The sequence below is a fragment of the Channa argus genome, chromosome 12, assembly GCF_033026475.1.
Source record: "Channa argus isolate prfri chromosome 12, Channa argus male v1.0, whole genome shotgun sequence".
Classification (NCBI taxonomy): Eukaryota; Metazoa; Chordata; class Actinopteri; order Anabantiformes; family Channidae; genus Channa; species Channa argus.
The window spans coordinates 26,460,271-26,482,514 of NC_090208.1; the positions used below are offsets into that span (position 1 = coordinate 26,460,271).

General features: G+C 38.9%; 1 protein-coding gene across 8 annotated transcripts in view; it reads right to left on the reverse strand.

The window, feature by feature from the left end:
• Positions 1-1,127: 1,127 nt before the first annotated feature.
• Positions 1,128-22,244, reverse strand: part of map4k2 (mitogen-activated protein kinase kinase kinase kinase 2) — a 33,927-nt gene continuing 12,810 nt past the window's right edge. Inside the window, exons 6-32 of one of the 8 annotated variants that reach the window (XM_067524127.1) lie at positions 21,638-21,685; positions 21,471-21,513; positions 21,253-21,325; positions 20,462-20,593; positions 20,237-20,299; positions 20,059-20,140; positions 17,979-18,095; positions 17,724-17,802; positions 12,895-12,953; positions 12,748-12,797; positions 10,393-10,431; positions 9,858-9,927; positions 8,092-8,239; positions 7,832-8,004; positions 7,561-7,602; positions 6,259-6,343; positions 6,001-6,080; positions 5,661-5,721; positions 5,451-5,574; positions 5,294-5,352; positions 5,118-5,221; positions 4,162-4,342; positions 3,997-4,065; positions 3,813-3,899; positions 3,653-3,723; positions 3,510-3,565; positions 1,128-2,945 (exon numbers count right to left, since the gene is read on the reverse strand). In XM_067524127.1, coding sequence (XP_067380228.1) covers positions 2,858-2,945; positions 3,510-3,565; positions 3,653-3,723; positions 3,813-3,899; positions 3,997-4,065; positions 4,162-4,342; positions 5,118-5,221; positions 5,294-5,352; positions 5,451-5,574; positions 5,661-5,721; positions 6,001-6,080; positions 6,259-6,343; positions 7,561-7,602; positions 7,832-8,004; positions 8,092-8,239; positions 9,858-9,927; positions 10,393-10,431; positions 12,748-12,797; positions 12,895-12,953; positions 17,724-17,802; positions 17,979-18,095; positions 20,059-20,140; positions 20,237-20,299; positions 20,462-20,593; positions 21,253-21,325; positions 21,471-21,513; positions 21,638-21,685 — 2,283 coding nt within the window. In that variant the 3' untranslated portion in view covers positions 1,128-2,857. Of the gene's footprint in view, positions 2,946-3,509; positions 3,566-3,652; positions 3,724-3,812; positions 3,900-3,996; positions 4,066-4,161; positions 4,343-5,117; positions 5,222-5,293; positions 5,353-5,450; positions 5,575-5,660; positions 5,722-6,000; positions 6,081-6,258; positions 6,344-7,560; positions 7,603-7,831; positions 8,005-8,091; positions 8,240-9,857; positions 9,928-10,392; positions 10,432-12,747; positions 12,801-12,894; positions 12,954-17,723; positions 17,803-17,978; positions 18,096-20,058; positions 20,141-20,236; positions 20,300-20,461; positions 20,594-21,252; positions 21,326-21,470; positions 21,514-21,637; positions 21,686-22,244 lie in introns of all 8 variants that reach the window. The other 7 variants (XM_067524126.1, XM_067524129.1, XM_067524128.1 and 4 more) reach the window with 7 other exon arrangements.

The following is a 22,244-nucleotide window of genomic DNA, read 5'->3' on the forward strand; positions in this document are numbered from 1 at the left end:
AAATCAATCAAACAGTAATAAGGAAGACACCCTGGGGTCATCTTGTCCCAAATGTGATTTTCTTTCGCCTATCAATAAGTATTATTTACTTCCAAATAAACCAACGTTTATTATTCTCAGTTGTTTAAGTGAGATCTACTTCTGTTTAAACTGAGACATCCATCCAAAAAGAGATCAAATTAAGTCCAATTATTATGTTGTGAGTGTTTAGCAACACAAACTAAAGAGGTGTTTAAAATTGTGGATGATAGTGCACAAAAGAGGTGGGTGGGCATCTTGCTCCGTTCTATAGGGGTGGCCTACATAACTATGTGTAGATGTACAAAGGACAGAGGGTTCTGATTATAATAGAAGAACTATTGCAATATATAATACACACTGTATGTCTTCATTTAAAGGACAAACTTATGGTGGTAGAGTAGATGGTCCCTGCTGTAATCCACCTTCCAGGAGTGTGCATGGTCTCCCCATGTGTGGTTCAACCAAACTTCAAAAAAATGCACTTAGGCTTAATTAGTGTGGTTTGAATGGATGTCTGTGATAAAACTGTCCAGGGTGTAACCCGCCTCATGCCAGAAGACAGCCTGTATTGGCTGCAGCACCTCTATGACCCGGGCATTGATATTGGGTAATTTATTCAACATCACATATGAAAGAGCATCGGTTTCTCCATTTTTATTGTTACATCAAATCTCTGGGGAGGCTGCCAGCCCATCACTATCAGTAAAACATAAACATCATCAGTAAAACATACAGTAATGTATGTAAAGCTGCTGCACCTTCAAAGGATACTAAAGTCTTTATTTTGTGTATTACAATACTTCTACACTGCAAGAGCATTTTGTTATATACATGACATTTTATATACAACAATAAAAGCATCTTAAAAAACATATGCATATTTCTTCTTTCAAGTATCTCATGGGGAAAGGTGAGTGTTACTTATACAGTTCCCTTTCCATAAATAACATAAATATCATTACACACAAAAGTCTAATGTAGTGGAATTTACATTTAGTTGAACAATTGTTTGCATTCTGTTCCTGCCTGTGTGTGAGCTGGATTACTATTAGTGATGGAGGACACACAGTTTGACTGTATTTTACACCCATGTATAACTGTGAAGGAAAGTCAGAAATCAGAGGCTCTCAACATGGTGGCACATTGTGTAAATTCATTTAGGATGTTCCAAATTTGAATGTTTTTTTTTTTTTTTCTTCATGTGGTTTTAGATTAAAGAAATTACATTTGGAAATTTTTCAACAAGTTGAGGAATTTTCAGGTTTTTCAAGATGGATGAAAGAAACCCTATATAGATTGTTACATTATTGTTATGCTAAAATTCAGCTGTAAATTCTGAAGGCTACTGTGACATTACACATGTGCCACAGCTGGTGTCCCCTCTGTACTACAAAACACAATTTCCAAAGCTATATTTCAAGTCAAAATTGTTTTAGAATTGATACACCGAAGAGAGGTTGTTGATGGAATCCTCCTTTCATTATTGCACAAAACAATAGAAAGGACCGAGAAAACTGCCAGCATCGGCTATTTGAAATTAAGAATAAGAATATCTGGCTTAACCTGCCTGACTTGTTTCGGTCGCACAGAATGTGATAAATGCTGAAGATTAGGATGTCGAGGCTTACGTCATAGCAGTTTTTACGCAGCTTAGTTGTCTACTCTAATTGGAGAGATGATGCTTGATGATTTAGAGTTCATCCTGGCCACATGTCAAAGTGCCCTTTGCAAGACCCTGAACCCCATTTCCATGTTGAATATATCCTGTACTTTCAGAAAAAAGGGTGTTGATGTGAATAGTATTAGTTGAAAATCTGTAATTACTGTAACATAAACATGACACAAACAAAACATGAGTAAGCTGAAACATTTTACCTAAAAATATATATTGAGATTATTTATGATGATGATTGATGCAGTTTGATCATCTCTTTGACGTTTCTCTCACGTGTCCCATTTCACTAAAATGTTGTGGTTCAGACAGTAGCCGCTAACTACAGCTTTACTTCAGAAGCTAATGTGTGGTGTCATAGATGTTACGCAGACAGCAGTACATCTTCATTATCTTTAAGTTACAGTGTGCAACTTTTTTTTCCCCCAAATATTTTTAATACAAATGTGCACCAACAATTCCTTTAATGTGGTGAGGTGCAGAAGAAGCCTGCTCTAGCACAGACTTCTATAACAACAGCGGCAGCAGTGCAGGGATGTTCACATCTAAAAGCGTATTGAGCGAGACTCACCTTCCTGACCAATCAGAGAAGAGCAGCAATTACATACTGAATTAGTTGTATTGTAGCTTGTCATTTATTGTAATTTGGTAACTACCACTACCTGAAGATGGAGCGTAAACTTTGGTGAAGTGTAAAGAATTAAGTCAAGCTGTATCAGAGAAGTTGTAATTAGATGTGGTAAGTAATTAAAGACATTTGATCAAGTGCTGTACTTTAGTACAATTTTGTGACACTTGTACTTTACTAGAGTATTTCCATTTCAGGCCACTTTTAGTGGAGTATTTCTTAGGAAAATACTTTCCCTTTTATTTGATTATTGAGTTTGTGTACTTCTATCACCTCTGGCTGTACTTTTGAGTCCCACTTGTGCTAGTGCTACATTAAGTTACACACTGCAGCCCTAATGAAACTGAGGAGCAATGGAACAGTCTTCCCTGCTACAGCCCAGGTGGGAAAGTGAACTGTGTGTTTACACTGTGATTCTACAGTGGCGTTTGTCATTCACAGCAGAATAACTTGGTGCTGGCGTCGTCCACAGCCTCACATTTCCACTACGTGGCTGAGGAAGATCTCTCTGCTTTTTTCTTCAGTGGGATCTTCTCTCAGTAGCTGCTTTCATGTCCAGTCAGGATGTACAGGTTGCTCAGAGCTGAAGGGTCATCTGTCGGCGTGCTCTGAAGGATGATGTCCCTATGAATGAAAAATCAATCGACCAATCAAATGTAGTACTGCTTACAGAACCAGTACTGTAATTACTACCAATACTCCTATAATTTTGCCATAACTACTGTTAATACTATGATGCTGCTACCGGTGCCACAGAGTAATAATATTACTCTCACTATAAGTAATATACAGTAACAGTAACCACTACTATTAATACTGCAAACATCATCACATTAATTACTATTACTACTACTATTTATACTACTTCCACTATTACCCCATACCGGGTGTCTTTTGATCTTTCTCTTAATTTCATTGATACTTGCTGGTGTCACAAATCCAAAATGAGCAAATATTTTTCAAAAACACACACAATTCTCAGTTTTAACATTTGATATGTTTACTTTGTATTTGTTTATATTCAAAAAGTAGATTCAAATGGATTTGTGAAACTTTGCGTTCTCTTTATTTACCTCTTACGCAGTGTCTCAAGTTTTATAGAATGCTATTGTACTAGTACTGTTAACAGTATATTACAACTACTACCAACAATGAATGATACGGATATTGTCAGGTGTGTTCAGGTACCTGTTTGTTCCCAAAACTCTGAATACTCGGCTCTCATCTGTAATTTCTTGTGTTACCTACAGACAAAGATCAAACATCTTAAAGGACTTGACTTGAGTTGAGCTCCAGCCTGATGAAAATCTTGTTAAGAAAAATAAAATCACCTCATTTGAATGAAAACTCTTTCCTTTGAGGCCATGTTTCCAGAAAGCCAGCACACTGTCCTGTAAGCAGACTGAGAAAAACAGAATGTCCGTCAGTCAGTCAACTGGCAGGATCAACATCGCGTCTCATTCTTTGTGCTTTTCATGTGACTGTTTCTACCTAGAGTTTCAATAGGGAAGTTGAAGACTATTTCAGCAGTCAGCTCTTTGGATGGAAGCCCTCGGAGGTTCACAACCTTTACAGTTTCTGTTCAAAGAGCAGTGAGATTGAGACAGCATGTTGGGAATCAGTATGAACGATAGCTGGAAGATTCAGAGCACGTGTTGAGATGAGACCAGCTTACTTTCTACTGCAATCAGAACTGTGTCTCTGTCCAGTTGGGTCACCTGTACTGTTCTGAGGGCTCCGCTACCTGCACGTACACAGAGAGGCTAACAGGTGAGTGTCATTTAAAATTTATGATGAACTCTAGAAACACCAGGACTGAGAAAACAGGAGTCCGTCCTACCTGGTACTGAAACAGGGGCACCATTCAGTTCTATTATATCAAAGTTGAGCTGTTGACTTGAGGTGGGGGGTTTTCCATTACCACAGTCTCTCACCCCAACACACAGCTGGGGAAACTCATCCGTCATCAACACCAGCAGCTCAAATATTGGCAGAGAGTCTGGAAGCTTCATGGCTAAGTGCTGCCAACAAACAGACGGCAACAAGAGAGTGATGGGAATTTGGTGCACAAACCACTTAACATTGAAATGCCCAATGAGCCTGGATAAAATCAAAGCTCAGAAATATTTAAATCAAATTGTTCCTCAACCCAATAAAAGTACTTACTCTGCAATGCTGGCTCAGTGTCGTAAAGAGTCTACAACTTCTTAAGAGAGATATGTTGGGTTCTCTCTCTTTTCCTATATTATGCCTTGACCTTACTGTTTAAAGTCTCTAGAAATGATTTGGTGTTATTCTGTATAAATTAATTTGAAGTCAATTGAATCAATTAAGCTTCCCATCAAACAAGCTTACAAGTATGTCAGCAAACCAAGTCAACTATGATTCAAAGCTGTTCATTAAAGATTTGAAACAGGAAACAATGAAAACAACTGACATGTAAAGACATAATTGTTATGTTATGCTATCAACAGAGGAACATTTATGAAATAAATACAGGTAATAAGACCATTACAGTAAATATTCTATAGTTTGTCTGAACATCTTCTCGTTTAAATATATTTATGGGCATCTATTCCTTTAATTTTATTACATTTTACAGAGAGGTCTCTGGTTCTCACTAAACCTGAGACCTAACCTAGATCAGAATTATTTTAAACTCCTCTATATAAATAAATTCCATGTAACATTAACGGAGCTGATTCAAACAAAACCAATACTATTTGAACCTCTGTAACAGAAATATACAAACTGCTGCACATTTCAGTGAAGACCATGTGAAGTGTGTGTACAAACCTTTAGATGCATGAACTTCTGGAGAGGCTCATACCACAGTAATAGAACCAGGCCAGATGGAACCGCTCCACAGAGAAATGTACTGTCCGTGTATGGGTTTCTGGCTGAAAGAATGTATCTGTTGTTAGTACTGCATACAGATAAAGTGCATGCAGAATGTATTGTGGATCCCCTACCTACACTACATCTTCTACAGCCTTTAGTGTCGGGAATCTTCACAGATATGGCAAACTTTCTGTGGATCATAGAAGATATGAGAGAGATGTAAGAGTGTTATCACTTCCCCCATGTTTGATTGCTCGGTAATGTCTCATAAGTCATATGCTCTCTGACCTGGTGCTGATCCTCTCAGTGAAACGGTTTGTGCCGAGTGACAGGCTGCTGTGTTTCTTCTGCAGGTGTCCTTTCTGTTCAAACAGAGCAGTCAGACTGTGGGAATAAAGCTGGGATGATTTCCCTGCAGGACATAGAACGTGTTAGAGCAACGGTTAATATGCAGCACTCTGTGCTCTGATGAAATCTTCATTCAAAGGGATTTGTTACCTGACACAGACATTAGCACGTTGTTCATAACATACAGCCATGTACATCGCTGAGGGAGCAGCTGGAAAACACACAACATTTTGACACACTTCAAACATCTGTACATGGTTTATGGCCATGTCACACAGGCAATGCCGGATCTCAGATGTTAAGCAGGGTCTGAGCCTGAGTAACACTTGTATTGGACACATTGGTCTTAGGTGGCTGTGGCTCTGAAGATAGGATGCACTGGTTTAATCCCTAGCTGCCCCAACACGGTGTCATCACAATCACAAAGCAGCTAAGGTATTTTATAGTATAATTACCATAAGTTAAAAACACGATTCAGTCCTTTTCTTACCTTCTCTAATGTATCTTCATGAAGTTCATTTAGATTCAGTGTGTAAATACCCTCCTCTGCTCCAAGAATAAGGTGCTGGTCTAAGTGTAAGAAGTAAAGGACAATAAGTAACAGTTTCTCCTGCACTGTAACACAAATAAACTATAATATTCATGTGTGCTGACATTGTTGTCATTTTTACAAATGATTATCTTTCTAGTGAAGCTCAGTTTGAAAGAAAAACATTTTTCTATTAAAAAAACAATTCCTAATTTTTACCTCTTGTCTTTGGGAAAATCCAGGTAACAGCACAGTGGATTTTAAGAGGACAACCATTGAAGACTTTTGAGAAGCAGGCTCCCATCTACAAATACCCATTGCAACACAAACATGTATTATTACAGCAATAATAACATTATGTATTGGATTTAAAGTAGCTGCTTGGCACATTTGCGAAACCAGCAAGCTGTAACTGGGGCACTGTGTAAAATGTAAATAAAATGAGAATTCAATGATTTTCAAAGTTTTCATCGCAAGTGCAAAATACATGTATGTGCAATATATATATGTGCTCAATGGCAAAGCTTCTTCTTCTTCTTCAAATGTTGAAACTTTAGAAGTTTCCCATTTCAGAACCGAGGAGCCCAATTGTTTTAATTTTGAGAGAACATTTTTTTTTTCCACCTAGACTTATACTATTGAGCCATGCTGTGGTAATATGTGCAGAATGTGGTTTGACATTGTGCTGCTATATAATTCCTGCGATAAATGTCAGGATCACAGCAGATGTTGCTCCAAAACCTGTAGATATCATTCAGCATTAAAGGAGCCTTTAAAGATGTGCTGGTTTTAGAACTGTGCAATGATAACAAGCCAGATGGGCCCGGTCCTCTTTAGCATGGAGGACACTACGTCCATTATTTCCATACTGAATTTTAGATCTTCACTCAACAAACCACAGGACAGTTGTTCGGTTCACCTCAGTCCGATTTAAAAGAGCTCGGACCCAGAGAAGGTAGAAGAGTATGCGGATCTTGTTTATTTATGTCTGTTTCTTTCCATGGTTGAGTTTGAACTTACTGACAATGGTTTTCAGAGGTGTTCTTGAGCCCATCTCTGTTTTTAATGAGTGCTGCCTGGGGGCCATTTAATACTGGGGTTTAGTCCCGTATGTTGATTTCAACAGATCCTCTAAATCTTTTAACCACATTATTAACCCTAGATCAATAAATCCGCATTTTTTTGTTGAGAAACATTATTCTTAAGTTTTAGAACTAGTAATGTCTTTCTTGCCTCATCTCAACGATATAGAAATACACACTTTAAACATTCGATGTTGTCTTTGTACTATTTTAGCTCAAATGCAAATTTTAAATTATTTCCCAAATCATTGTGTAAAACTTTGGACCAGCCATTGAGAAATATCTATGAGTGAATGCAGCCAATAAAAAAATGATAATAAAAATGTAACTAGTGCAGCTTGTGTCATGCCATGCAAGCAAGATTCTCTCGTTAGTCTTGTAAGCATTACTATTGGCCAGCTTTTACTGTAGGTCAAATGCTGTTAGATTTCACACTTACATGGACTTGAGGGGTAGGAGGAAGTCCATGACAATCAGCTCTCTAGAAGTTTCAGAGGTTACACATAATAATAAGAAGGGGGAGGACAAAAGCTGTACATCAGTGCAGTGCAAATCAACATCTTTGGTTGTATCATTGACATCTAACAGACCAGATGTTTAAAAGGATCCAAACCAATTCATTAGGAAGTTATTAGGTTAGCATCTCACACAGGCTTACTGTTGCTCGCCCTTGAAATTAAGATATTGACAGATATTTGGCCTGAACTCACAGAGTCCTCAGTCTTTCTCCTCAGTGTGCTCCATTCAGGTGACAGTGGTGGGTCTCTTTTCTGAGAGGAAGCGTTGGGAACCTTCTTCTTCTCCGCTGTTACAGCATCTCCCACAGGCACACATGGATCACAGCGCTGTCTGATGTCCTGTGTGGCTGAGCACCTGGCCAAGGCTTATAGAAAAGAGAAAAAATAAAAACCTGGACTCAGTCTTGATTTGTTCTACTTAAGTCAAACAAACATGTTTGTCAGTACAGTACCTGTAGTTGAGGTGGAGTCAGCGGAGTCAGGGCCCAGTGTACAGCTGGGTCTCACCGTCGGGTCTCTGTCCTCTGTGCTGGGAGTTAAGGAGCTGAGTGGTGGCAGGGAAGCTGTAGATGGACTAAATAAACTACTTTTCCTGCCTCCCTGAAAAAAAAAAAAAAATAGGATATTGGTGGAATGCTTTAATCTTTTAATATATTATAATACATAAAGCATACACTCTGTTAAACTGTGGGGCTGTATGTGGCCTGTCAGACCAACATGAAATATCTACTGGACCAAAAAAAAAAAAAAACCCTCAGTCTTTGTATCTGATGCCTTCAGCGTTCTATTTAGACAAAGATCACATGGCTTGTGGTAACCAGCCTTGTTCCTCCAGTCTGTCCACAGAAACCACCAACAAGACACATGTCAATAATGGACAAAAGCCTATACACTGCATACATAATGTACAGTGCCATTCAGAGGTTTGGAGAAACCTTCATCGCAGATTAGTACTGAAGACATCAATACTATTAAATTGGCATATGGAACTATATAGTACTGCTTTGTGGTTGAATACATCCGCCAACTACTTAAGATTGAAGAAAAGAATGAATGTGAGGGCAGATTGTTCTGAGATGGCTTGTTGATAAGAATGGGTTTGATGGATGGATGGATGGAGAATTAAACATGTAAGTAACCGTGGTAAAAGTAGCCACAAGTAGCTGATCCTCACACACTACTTAACCAGCAGTCCTCAAGGCCGTCCCACACATACTGTATGTTTATGGGCCAACTCATCACAGGCCATGGAGACACAGGTAGTTTAGGTGATCAGGTATTTGTGGAGACCAGATCATGTGATGCAGCACTGCAGAAAAGCAAGTGATGGTCTCACTGAAGTCCAAACCAAACTGCAGTGTTAACAGCAAAATGCTTTCACCAACACAGCACATCTGCACAATCCCACTTGTTGTTAGAACTAACATGCAGATACCTTCTGTTCATCTACTATGGAGTTGGAACAAAAACCCTCAATTTGGTCTCATCACAGTACAAGTACAGCGATCCTCTGGATTAGGGTCTATTCTCTATTTCCTGGACCAAGCAATTCTCTTCTTCTTCCTGGTGTCTCCAGTGGCAGTTTTAACAACGAAGGCCTGACTCACACAGCCTCCTCTCAACAGTTTATATAAAGATGTGTCTTGAACTCTAAGGCTGCTAATTAATGATCATTATTTCTGCAGCAGAGCTAACTACTGGTCTTTCTGTTCTGGAGCAAACCTCATGAAAACTACTTTGATGGATTTTGCGTCTGCACTTGAAGAAATGTTCAAAGTCGTACAGGTTTTTCCCAGATGGACTGATCTTCATATGGTTGAGTTAAAACCTGTTCTGTTTTTTTTTGTTGTTTTTTTTTGGTTTACAACACAAGTTTTAAAGAAAAAAAAACATCTTCAGTATTGATCTGCAATGTAAAAAAAATAAATCATAGAACATCCTATGAGTGTGTCCATGTTTCTGACTGGTTGTGTTTAATTACATAGCAACAAATCTATCCATCATAAATCAGAGACACACTGCGCAGAATTTCATTTCCCCCAGGAAACTGGAAATCAAGTTTTTACAATTATAACACTTTTTCCCATAGACTGACATCAGCCTTCTTTTGTTGATTTGTGGATACTCTGAATTTATGTATGAAATAATTCTATATTTGTGTCAATATTTTGCCTATTTCTTCACTTTCTTTCTATTTTCTAGGAGTGTTCATACTCACATAAATGCATGTTATGCTTGTAGGATTACCACTTACATCAGTAGATGGCGCCCTCCTTATGGTTAAACTCCTGAAAAACAAAGTAGCAACAATGTTGTGGGCTTCGTATAAAAAAAAAAAAATCTAAAAATCATGTTATCTGCTGAGGTCCACACCAAGCCACGTCGTTACGACAACAAGCTGCACAACACAGGCGGATGCTGAAAATGCTGATGGCAGAGTAACAGCAGCACAACAACACAAATATTGAGGAAACACCACAAAAAACATAAATCAGTAAAAAAGAAGCAGACGAAGGAGACCAAAAGCTAAAGGACCAGAGGGTTTGTGTTGAATCGGAGCCGCACCCAGGTCATGAAGGAGAACAGGTCTGGGAGGTTTGGAGATGGGATTAGTGGAGAGTAAACACAAACCCTCTGATTATGTCAAAGAAAATCATCACAAGCGATTTAATTCAGGTGAATTCATGGTGGGGGGGGTGGGGGGGGGGCACACTGCTGTTAGGAGAGGCTGGAGGGCGGTGGACGTTGCCTACCTCAGCTGCAGAGCTTGCTCCACACATTCCAACAGGCTCCTGCAACAGGAAGACCTGGTGTTTATCTGACTATGGGCCTGAAGGGAGCATTGCTATGTGAGGAAAGTAACCAGAAGCAGACTCTTTTAGGCTGGTAATGGCGCTGACATTTGGACTTAATGAAACCACTTCAACTTACTGATATTCTGTGGCAGAAGCTCACAGCTTTAACCTTGTTCTTTCGGTCTTAGCCATCATTCCAACAATAATAACAGGGCTGTATTCACCAAGTTGATTAATAAGATGGGCTGCAGTCTGGATTCCAAACAAGGAGTATATGGTCATGCAGCTTATTTGGGTAACGACAGATGTTCTGGTTTAAAAAGAGGCTTTGTCATATCATTTGTCACCCTTCTCCCCAATCTTAGCTCTCAACTGATGACTCAAATGAACACATTAAAAGGATAAGATCTTTTTTCTGCACCTGGTTTTAACTGTAGCTCTGTGCCACAAAGCTCATTGTTGTTTAAAACCTTTGCTCAACTCTTTCTTGGAGAACAGTTTCTGAGAATGTAAAAACAAACAAACAAAAAAAAAAGTATAATATTATTCTTCTGCTCAAGCTTTTTGTTTTTTTTTAATACTAAGGTGTCTAGGAGCTAAGGAACAAAAGTGGAAAAGGTCCTAAATTCACAGACTTTACACTAGAATAGAAAATGAGTGAGAAAACACAATTCACTGTAGGTTTTAGTCTCTTTATGGGACGATTTCTGACGATATCAACCAGGATTTTCTTCCAACATAAGCAAAGCATTAAGTTTCGATTTAGTCCCATTTTAAAAGCTTTGGTCAAGTGTACATTTAACTTTGAACAGAGAAAACACAATATTTACTCCCAGTGGGTTATTCAGCTGCTAAGTGAGTCATGTCTGCATTTTGTAGCTGCTGACATCTAATGAGCAGACTATGATTAGATGTGAATGTCTTTACATGCTATCAAAACTACAGCAGAAATCACTGGTTTGTTTCTAACTTGTTCATCATCTGACTGCTACTGTTTCTTACCCCGTATGACTTTGTTGCCACAGTTTTACCTTTTCCCAGATGGCAGCGATCAGCTTGGTGACTACAGTGTTATCATATTTGATGGAAATGACTAAACAGCATCAATTGCAATAATACCCAAGTTGTAACCTGAATTATTTCTTAGAATATACTTCTACTACTGCTTTTAATAAGATACAATTTTAAACCCCATTTCCAGAAAAGTTGGGTTGCTGAAATTCTGAACCCTGAGAAGAATTTTGAATTTGATGTCAGCAACAGGTTTCAAAAGGTTGGGACAGGGAAACTGAAGACAGGTGGAGACCAGACGACAAGCTTTGCGATACTGAAAAAACAATAAAAAAAACCAATATATATCTTCAATATATATCTATCTATCTTGGGTTAATTGACAAAAAGTCTATGTCATGATTAGTTATAAAAAAAAAAAAAAAGCACCCAGAGAAGCTGAGTCTTTCAGAAGTAAGTATGTGGAGCACTTTATTACTATACAATGTGTTTAGTGCCCTGAGAAACAGCAAAGTATTTTAGGATTTCAAATGGTTCACAGTATCACTGAAACGTTTAGAGAATCCGGAGAAATCTCTGTATGCAGGAAAAAAGAAAAGCAGTATTAAATTATCGGGATCATCAGGGCCTTTAATTGCACTGTAACTGGCGACTCCTCACATGTTTTGAGTTTATATTTTACAACTCTTCTGGAAATGGCTTTTCTGTTACATAACAGCACATTAAATTATACTGTAAAGATCCTTGGTGCCAATACAAATGTCTCTCAAATACTCTGAAGTTATATTATTCACATCTGTCGATAAATATACCATCTGTGCCCCAAAGTCCCTATAAGGGGGCCGCAAAATTTGGGTTTTTTCCCCCCCAAGTTTTGGACCAATATTAACAGGCTTTCAATCAATCAATAGAATTTTGCCAGTGGTAGGAACAGTCTGAAAATGTTAATATATAAAATAATTTAATGTTAAAGACTTGATAATGATACAAAAGCACTGTACTGTATATAATTCTAATTCTAAACATATAGATGCTTACTAATGTCAATGAATATGAGTATATTGGACACTACTTCTGTTCAATTCACTGGTGAAGACATTTCACATGTTGGGAGAAACTGGGACTCTATCCAAATGACAGCATACTATACATTGTTTCCACTGTTGTTCTAAGGTCAACTACACATGGCTCAAAGAAAAGCATCCAACTATAGCTGTGACTCCTCAGAAGTGACAGATATTCCCAATCCAGAATTCAGAGCAAAGAGAGAGGGAGAAAACAGAAAACAGAGAGAAGTCTTACGGTGAGCTGTCTTCATCTCCTGACAGATTCCAGTCATCATCGTAGGAGCCCTGCTGAAAGAAGAAGCACAACAGAAGCTTTGGTCACATCTATGGGAATTCATCTATGGCTGTGACTGTCATTACTATGATGCGGTAGAGACATTACCAGATCAGGATAAGGCTCTGTGACCTTCCTCCGTGGGGGCCCAAACTTCACCTGGTCAACTGCAACATAAACAAATCAACTAATCAATCAATTTCTTGTGACCACAGTGTGTGTGTGTGTGTGTGTGTGTGTGTGTGTGTGTGTGTGTCTGATTGTCCTGCGAGTCTACCATCCATCCACTAGATGTCCCCATCTCCATCCACTTCCTCTATTTCACCTCTGTTTCCTGAATTTGCCACCTCGACTCTCTTATTTGTTACCTGTTTCATGTCTGTCAAATAAACTAAGAATGTATTCAGCAATTTATTTAATGTGGAAAACTATTAAATCTTATTTGTTTGCATGTGAAAGTATGTGAATCTGTGCCTTCAATAACTGGTGTGACGCTTTCCTTTTATCAATGCTGCACATCAGCTCAGAGACTTATTTGCAAACTTTTGATAAAAGCTTCAAATATACTAATAATTCTAGATGTTCACATACTTTTTCCACATGTGGAATTAATAACGAAAAATCTAATTGTTAGATTAGGCTCCCTGTGTATAGTTTTAGGTCTCATTTACTATAAAGAAAGAACATTTTAAAGGGTTTACAAATGCTCAATGTGTATTTATAATAATTCTCTTGAAATAAAGACAGAGGCAGCTTGATGTTCTTTTTCACCTCTGCAGAGTTTTGCTTCGACAGATCGACATGAGGAAGTGTGTTGTCATGTAACCGCAGAGAACCTGAACTACTGGCCGATAGCTTGACTTTGAAGCAGGAGATGAGGAAACTAGTGAAGCTGAAAGCAGAAGTTCCTGTTTCGTCTCAGCTCAGTTGGCTCTCATGGTGCGGCTCAACATGAAACTATCATAATTTAACTGTTTATAACTTGAGTTGTGCCACAAACTCTGCGTGTCAGAAAAGCTGAAGGATGGGAAATTGCAACCGGCGATGACTTAACAAACCGATTTCACTTTTTATTATTATGTTTTGCTTCTTTTACGTTACATACTTTGAATTTTTCCACCTTCCAAGACGTCAGTGGTTTTGTTAGATTATAAAAATCAACCTGCTGAGACTTGAAACTTGCTTGCAACACAAATTCCATTCCAGTCAAGAGGGCGCGTCCTTTATAGATCAGAGATTTATTGGTGTCGTACCTTAAAGCTGGAGGTGAAAGTGACTTCCCCGGCCTTTTGACTGGGGACCATCTGCAGTATGAGGTGGTCCTGGAGTAATACTGGTTTTGTTTTCCTGTTGTCCTCTTTTTAAACGATAAGCTTCTTCTCTTTAATTGGGTCAAACTAAGTTCAATGAACAACTTAGATAAAATATGAATTTAATTTCTTTATCATAATACTAATGTGTTGTCTCAGTATCATCTGATGTTTTCAGCATTACTAGATGTGTGGCACTATGGAGCTGGTCTGTTTGGTTGATTAGTTCATCAATCTACTAGTTTAGTCCACAGTAAAACATTTAGTGGATAAATTGCTGTTAAGTTTTGCACAGACACTCATAGTCCCCAGAGGATAATTGCTTGACAATAATAAATTCGAGATTTGTTTTCTCAGTTTAAATGTCTTAACAACTATTGGAAGGAAATGGCACCAAATCATGAGCGATTTCCAAATATCTGCTAGATGGATGTGACTAGCATTTTTAACATCCGCGGTACCTGGAGGATAAAACACAGTACTTATGACTTATTTGAATCTAGCAAATTTTCTCAAACTGCAGCCATTGACATTTACAGTGCATCCAGAAAGTATCCATGTTACAGCCTTATTTCAAAATTAAATGATTAAATTGATCGTTTTCCTCTAGGTTCTACAAATAATATCGCATAACGACAAGGTAAAACAATTTTGTTTGAAATCTTTGCAAATTCATAAAAAAAAATAATAAATAAATCACATGTACATAAGTATTCACCACCTTTGCTTAATACTTTGTTGAACCACCTTTAGCAGCAATTACAGCCTCAAGTATTTTTGATCAGGTTTAACTCTGGGCTCTGGCTGCACCACTCAGGGAGATTCACAGAGTTGTCCTGTAGTGACTCTTTTGTTACCTTGGCTATGTGCTCAGGGTCGGTGTCCTGTTGAAAGATGAACTGTTGCCCCAGTCTGAGGTCCAGAGTGCTCCAGAACAGGTTTTCATCAAAGATGTCTCTGTACTTTGCTGCGTTCATTCTACCCTCGGACCTGACTAGCCTCCCAGTTCCTGCTGCAGAAAAACATCCCCACTGCATGATGCTGCCACCACCATGCTTAACTGTAGGGATGATATTGGCCAGGTGGTGATCGGTGCCTGGTTTCCTCCAGACATGACACTTGGCATTCAGTGTCTTTGTTTCATCAGACCAGAGAATTTTGTTTCTGATGGTCTGAGAGTCAGTCTGTCATGTGCCTTTTACTGAGGAGTGGTTTCTGTCTCTGTCTGGCCTCTCTACCATACAGGCCTGATTGGTGGATAGCTGCAGAGAGGGTTGTTCTTCTACAAGGTTCTCCTCTCTCCACAGAGAAATGCTGGAGCTCTTTCTGAATGGCCATCAGGTTCTTGGTCACCTCCCTGACTAAAGCCATTCTCTCGATCGCTCTGTTTGGTCAGCCAGCCCCGTCTAGCAAAAGTCCTGGTAGTTCCAAACTTCTTGTTGATTTATGGATTAAGGGAGGCCACGGTGTTCATTGGGACCTCCATACAATCCTGTCTTGTAGGTCTACAGAAAACTCCTTGGACTTCATGGGTTGGTTTGTGCTCTGACATGCACTGTTAACTGTGGGACCTTATATTCAGGTGTATGCTTTTTTAAAATCATGTCCAATCAACTGAATGTCCCACAGGTGGACTCCAATCAAGTTGTAGAAACATCTCAAGAATGATCAGCGGAAACAGGATCCACCAGAGCCAAATTTTTGGTGTTGTGGCAAAGGGCATGATTAGTTATGCACATTTGATTTATTTATTTATTTTAAATAAATTTGCTAAGAGTTCAAGTTAAGCGCTGGGAATACTTTCTGGATACACTGTATAGTTTTGGATGTCTATAAAATGTACATTGATAATGGTACATTCACATGCTTTTCACAACCTGTACCCCTGATCATAATTCTTTATCTGACCATCACATGTGTAATTTGTCCAATATTGTGGCTTCTGAACAAATGTATGTAAAAAGTAATAACTTTCCCATCAACCTCAGGGGCTAATCAGCAAATCATGGCAAAAGCTCACACTAACATATTTGTATTAAAATTTGTACAAATACTGATACTGTACTTTTTTTTCTACAAAATATTTTTGTCACAAACAAAAAGCAGCTAAACTGTCTAATGTCTATTAACACATATTGGTCACTGCCAGCACAGTAAAAAAGTTGAATATCTAGCCACAGTGGCGTTGGTGGCTGTAAACTTGTACACAACACGTGCACATTTTTTGCTGCTTAGTTTTTATGTCTCTGGCATCAAGTGGTTTTTTTACATGAGCAACATTTCTGGAGCTCAAAGCTACAGTATGTTCTCCAAAAAAAAAAAAATAATGGTTAATAATGCTTCATAACGTGGTAGATGTGCTGTCAAAGCCTCACATGGAGGACGTGTCCTTTTGTAATTAAAACACAAAAATGTTGATAGTTTTCTTAGAATTTACTTGAGTAAAAGATTTATAGTGGTACTTGTATTTCGAGATTTTATTTTACTTTTACTTGAGAATTGTGTTTGTGTAATTGTATCACCTCCGCACACAAGTTGCTGCGTAGCTGCAGACTGCTCAGAGTGGCCATGCTGACCGTTGTCCTCCATTACTTTTTGTGTCCTCCAGTATTACTACTTACTACTTACTTACCACTGTCTAGTTTATTCTAAAACTAGTTTCAACGTAGTAACAGTGGTAATGGCAGTTATTTATAAAAACTTCAAAAACACATATTGGTCAAACTGAGGTGCAAGTGTTATGTGTGTCTGTGGGTTATGCGTCAATGTGTAGCAGGTTGCTAGATGAATAGGAAGTTGAGGTAAACACCAGGTTTCTTTATCATATTGTACTGTGAAGAGCAGTACAATAGAACACTTAGGCCACAAGACGTTCTGCAGTATGAAGTCACTCCAGCCACCACATAAAAGTAGCACTGTCTGTCACACAGTAAAGGCATGTTGTCAGTGCCATCATGTGACGCAGCTTCCATCCCACATGTATGAACGGGTTACAGGACGAGGGCCGCCGTCAGCAGGCTGACTGGGAGGCTTTTGTCCTTCTTCACATTACGGAGATTACAGCACTGAAGCGGGGCATGTGGTGGACAATGAAGCGACTCATCACCGAGTACAACCGGAATACAGTAAACGTACACGCACATGCCGACAGTCACAACCACAGCTGTCAAGTGCACTTGGACATAGACTGACGGTCAGAATCCAAACAACGCACAAGATTATAAAGAGCTAGAGTAAGAGCATTGCTAGTTTCGCTTAGGATAAAGAAAGTAAAACACACACACACACACACACACACACACACACACACACACACACACACACACACACACACACACACACACACACACACAGAGTCAGAGCTGAATGAGGTTTTAGTGAAGTTTGTGCTAAGGTGTTATGTGACTGTGTGTCTGTGTACAGATACAGTGGTAATAAAACTGATAACATCACTGACATGACAGGAAATGAGCTATTAGTGTCAAGATCATTACCATTACATGTTAAGTGTGCGGAAAGTTTCCTTCTAAAAACAAAAGAAATTCTGAATGTTCCAAAATGTTGGCGTGTCTCTTTAAAACCTATGTCTGTGTTGGTGGGAGTGTATGGGGGTGAAGGGGTCCTCACATTGCTCTTCAGACAGGGTCCTCTCTACAGGCAGGTGTTTTCCTGCTGACTGAATCTTGTCTGGAGCCATTTCCCCAACCTGTCAACGCAACAGTTCATCGACACACCAAGTAAAACACTGTTCACTTTGAAAAGCTAAGCTTCACCCAACACACAAGCTATAACTAAATACACCATGAAGAAGGTAGGAAACACTGAGGATGGTTAATAAAACATGGCCCTAGCTGCTCTGCTCTGGACTTCTTTCCCACTGACCTCCAGCTCACAGTCGTCCAGGCCATCTGTGTGACCACAGTGGAGCTCAGGGTTGTTGGCCATGTCCAGCAGCTCAATGACCAGATTCCGGGTAAGTAACTGGGTCACAAATGGATGCTGGAAGAAGAAGTTGCAGATCACAACCTTGAACACTACTACAAACCCTGTTAGTGTTGAAATTAAAAGCTAATTCCAGAGCTGTGAATCGCTGCTAACATCTCTCATTATTCTGTCTGTCTGTTACTTTTGTCGAAAGCCAAAAGTTGTTCAGGATTAAATTATTCAGAGAGAGTTTGGCATTGAAGCAAACAGGAGACAAACAGAAACAGAATCCCATGATGTATCTTCACTAAGCAACACTAACAAACATTACGTACTGTACAGAGTCAGAGCTTCAGAAACACCTTCTCACTGAATGGATTGTTTCCATCATTGTCAGTATTCTGGATTTAAACTGAAAATATCAAAACCGTAAAATAAATGAAAATAAAAATCACATTTTACATTTCTCAGTGTCGCGATTGAGTTTGGGTCAAGGCAACTTTGGTTTGTCACTAGTATCTGAGCAGCGAGTCACCTGGAGTGGACTCAGGTAACATGCAATTTTCTCCTAATGCACTTGAGGCCATCACTTGTATGTTTAACTGTTTAATTGCTGCAGTAATTCACATTATGACAACACACACTCAACATACTGTGAGTTCGGAAACATAAGGCCATCATTTTCTTACGATATGCAGGTCAGTCAATCAGGTAAATTTAAAAAACTTTAAAGGTTATAGACAGTAGTTTCCAACTTCAATCCCCTAAACTTTGGCCACGATACGTTAAGAGGATTACATCTCCCTCGAAGCAACACTTGGCACTTTAATAAAGTCTGATATTGAATTTGCTTCTAGTTTGAGTAGTACATATAAATGAATGCCATTAATCTTCCCCCTGACTTCACTACATTAAAATCTCTCTCTACTTCTAGCTGAAAAACTCCTCCAGATGACATCACTTGGGGGATCCTTCCACACTCATTGGAGTCTCTGTATGTCATGAATGACACAAATGTGGGGAAACAATTTGCAAAAAATATTTAATTGTAAGGTGATGCCATTATTTTAGAAAAAGAGCAATGTTATCTTATATATAGATATATTTAATAAAATCATCAGCTGTTTGTTGCCAAATGTGTTGTTACATATTAAAACAAATGCATCAGATTGGACATCGTGCCTGCAACAGGAGGAACCTGACTAGAAAATTTAAAGAGGTTTTTTGTTTTTAAACTCATCATCAGTCACATGACCCAAAGAGCCAGACTTTAACAAGAAATCATAATATAAAAAAAAACAGGAATGTCTAGTCAAGCGTTATCGTGTCATGTCCCCCTCTGTCTTTGTGTTTTCTGTTCCTGCTGTGCCATCAAATCAAGACAAAAATCAACTGGTGGAATCAAAATGAAACTAGATGCATTTTTTTTTTTAGTAAATCTACTTCAGGAAAAGCCACATTGCTTTAGGTATTAACAGAGAACAATGACCTGGATTTGTAGCTGAATCAAAAGTTTGAGACTCATGTTTACGAGCCAGGAAGCACCTTTCTTCAGTGACTGTTAAATGGATTTAGAGATCTGCATCTTTGATGAACATCAGAAAAAGGAAAAGGCCAAAGTGCACTGATTCTGAGTGCATGTGTGATGCGTTTGTGGTTTGCTGTGACAACATTTGATATCTGTGTCAGTCAGATGGCAGCAGGAGCAGAAATGAAATTAAAATCGGTTCCACTTTATTATTAGGATATTGTGTTTTTTTTGACACCATAACAATTCTGTTGCATCACTTTCACGTAAAAGGTAGGTAATAAATATCACTCTATTAGCTTTTTAATGCCAAATATTACACCCCCAATTACCCCAATATTAGCTTGTTAGTTTTGAAAATTTTACCTCAACATTACCCTGCTATTACCAAGCTATAAAATTCTATAATAAAATGCTACACACTGCTGTTTGTCCATAAACACTCCGATTCCATTTTATTTTATCAGTTCCCACCATAAAGGTGGCTCCTCATATGAAGAAAACGTTCACCTGCAGCAGTGTCTCAGCAGACGGCCTCTTACGAGGGTTTTTATTTAGAGCCATCTTCACAAAGCTGTGAAAGCCTGGAGACCTGTTGAAAGTAAACACGCTGATACTGATCAGATTAAAAGTGAGAAAACAAATGGTATATGATGACTAAATGATTTTCAAGAACACACCAGCTCACCACTTGGATTTATCCTTTAGTTTTGGAGGCTGGAAGCTGCCCTTGGACATCAGCATTAGTGCTCTGAAACATAGTTTTAAATGTCACCGGGCTGGAAAAGGCCTATTGTTTACATGCACTGGCTGTCCAGAAATAAAATGCAAGGCAGCCAGCCAGGTCTTCACTGTTTATCTCAACATCTTCCAGCTTCCTCAGCTCGAGTCCCTGCTGTCTGTGCTGACTCACCTCATTGGGTGGAGGTCAAACATGGGCGGCTGGAGCTCAGCCAGCTCAATGGCAGTGATGCCGACAGCCCAGATATCACACAGGTGGTTGTAGCCACCCTTCTTTTCCACGGCAGCCACCTCTGGAGCCATCCTGCACACGTGGACCGAGAGGAAGAGGAAAGAAACGAGGAAGGAAGCGTGAGACAAAAAGGAAATAAGACGCAGACAAACTAGGAATTGAGAACCAGAAAGTATTATCGGTAGCAGCTTAAACAGCAGGAGTGTACACAGTCATGAAGAAGTGCGTTACATATAAATACATTAGAATACTGCAAATCAAGCCGAAATGGTAGAAATTCTCTGGTTATGGTTTGCAGAATATCGCCATATTTTTTAGTTACATACTGCAGCTTTAACTGATTAATGCACAAGTCATATATAAGGCTCAAGCTGTGTTATGTGTATATGTAGTGTGTGAATATGTTTTAGTGAATTTCCTAACTTGTTGTAGGCCTGTTTATTACAGAAACATTAATGACAATCATTCAGCACAGTCATACATATACTGTAAAGCTGCATGTATTGCATCTATCTGTATGGTTTGCAGGGGTCCTGGAACCTATTCCAGCTGTCACTGGGCAAAAGGTGGGGTACACCTCCTGGTTGCTATCATATCAGCTGTGTGCTGTTGGAAGGACTTTGTTGTGGTGGTGGTGGTGCTAGAAATCTGGTGTATTTGGAAGTGAAATACTGATATAAAATCCAAATCACACTCAAACATTATTTTAAGTAAGTACGTCTTCATCTTACCAGTAGGGAGTACCGATAAAAGACTTCCTTTTGGCCACCGAAGCACTGATCTCTGCCGCCACGCCAAAATCAGCTAGACGGAAAAGACAGACGGGGGTCACACTGAGGCAGCCACTGGCTTAGCTGGCCTCTTTAAACCTACTCAATGAGTGCGAGCGCTTCTGTACTAAACTTCTCTAAACTGTATGAGCGCTTGTGTTAGAGTTTCCACCACTGACCCAGTTTGACGTCGCCTCGCTCTGTCAAAAGAATGTTGGCTCCCTGCAGAGAGAACACACACACATCAATGTAAGATCAGTTCACATGATCACTAGATATACGTGGAATAGTAAAGGATCCCAATTATAATGTAGCAAGAGTTTTTTTTTTTAAAAAAATGCTGTACCTTTATGTCTCTGTGCATTTTGCCTGTTTCATGCAGATGATACAAGCCCTGGAAATAAAATGTAAATCAGCAGATTCCTGAGACAAATACATATAACAACCAGGAACCAACCGGCTCCTACTATGGAAGAGGACTTGACCCCAGGTTGACTGCGTTTCAGTTATTTCCACATATTTGATTAAATCTGTTAAATATATTTCTAGAATATATACACTACATGTAATGTAAACTAACTTCTGTGAACCACTTTTCCTTTTACATCTACAATAGGTTAGAATGCAGGACCTGCTGCAGGTGGGCAGGTGCATTTAACGTCTTTGTTATGTTTGTGTATTTCTCTCTATAAAGTAACATTTACTGCTTCTCTTCTGCATACATACAGATACATTCATAAAAAGCTGCAAACATGTTTTTGCATTAGTGATAATAATCCTATTTATTAATGTACTCTGACAGGGGCTATTTTAATTATATTTTGCTTACAGTTCTACATTCAGTATATTACTTAAGTGTAGTAATGCTGCCTCACCATCAATGAATATTTTAAAACTAAATAATTATTTGCTTGAACATTTTCTTTATTGTGAATTTAACAGGATTGTAATTT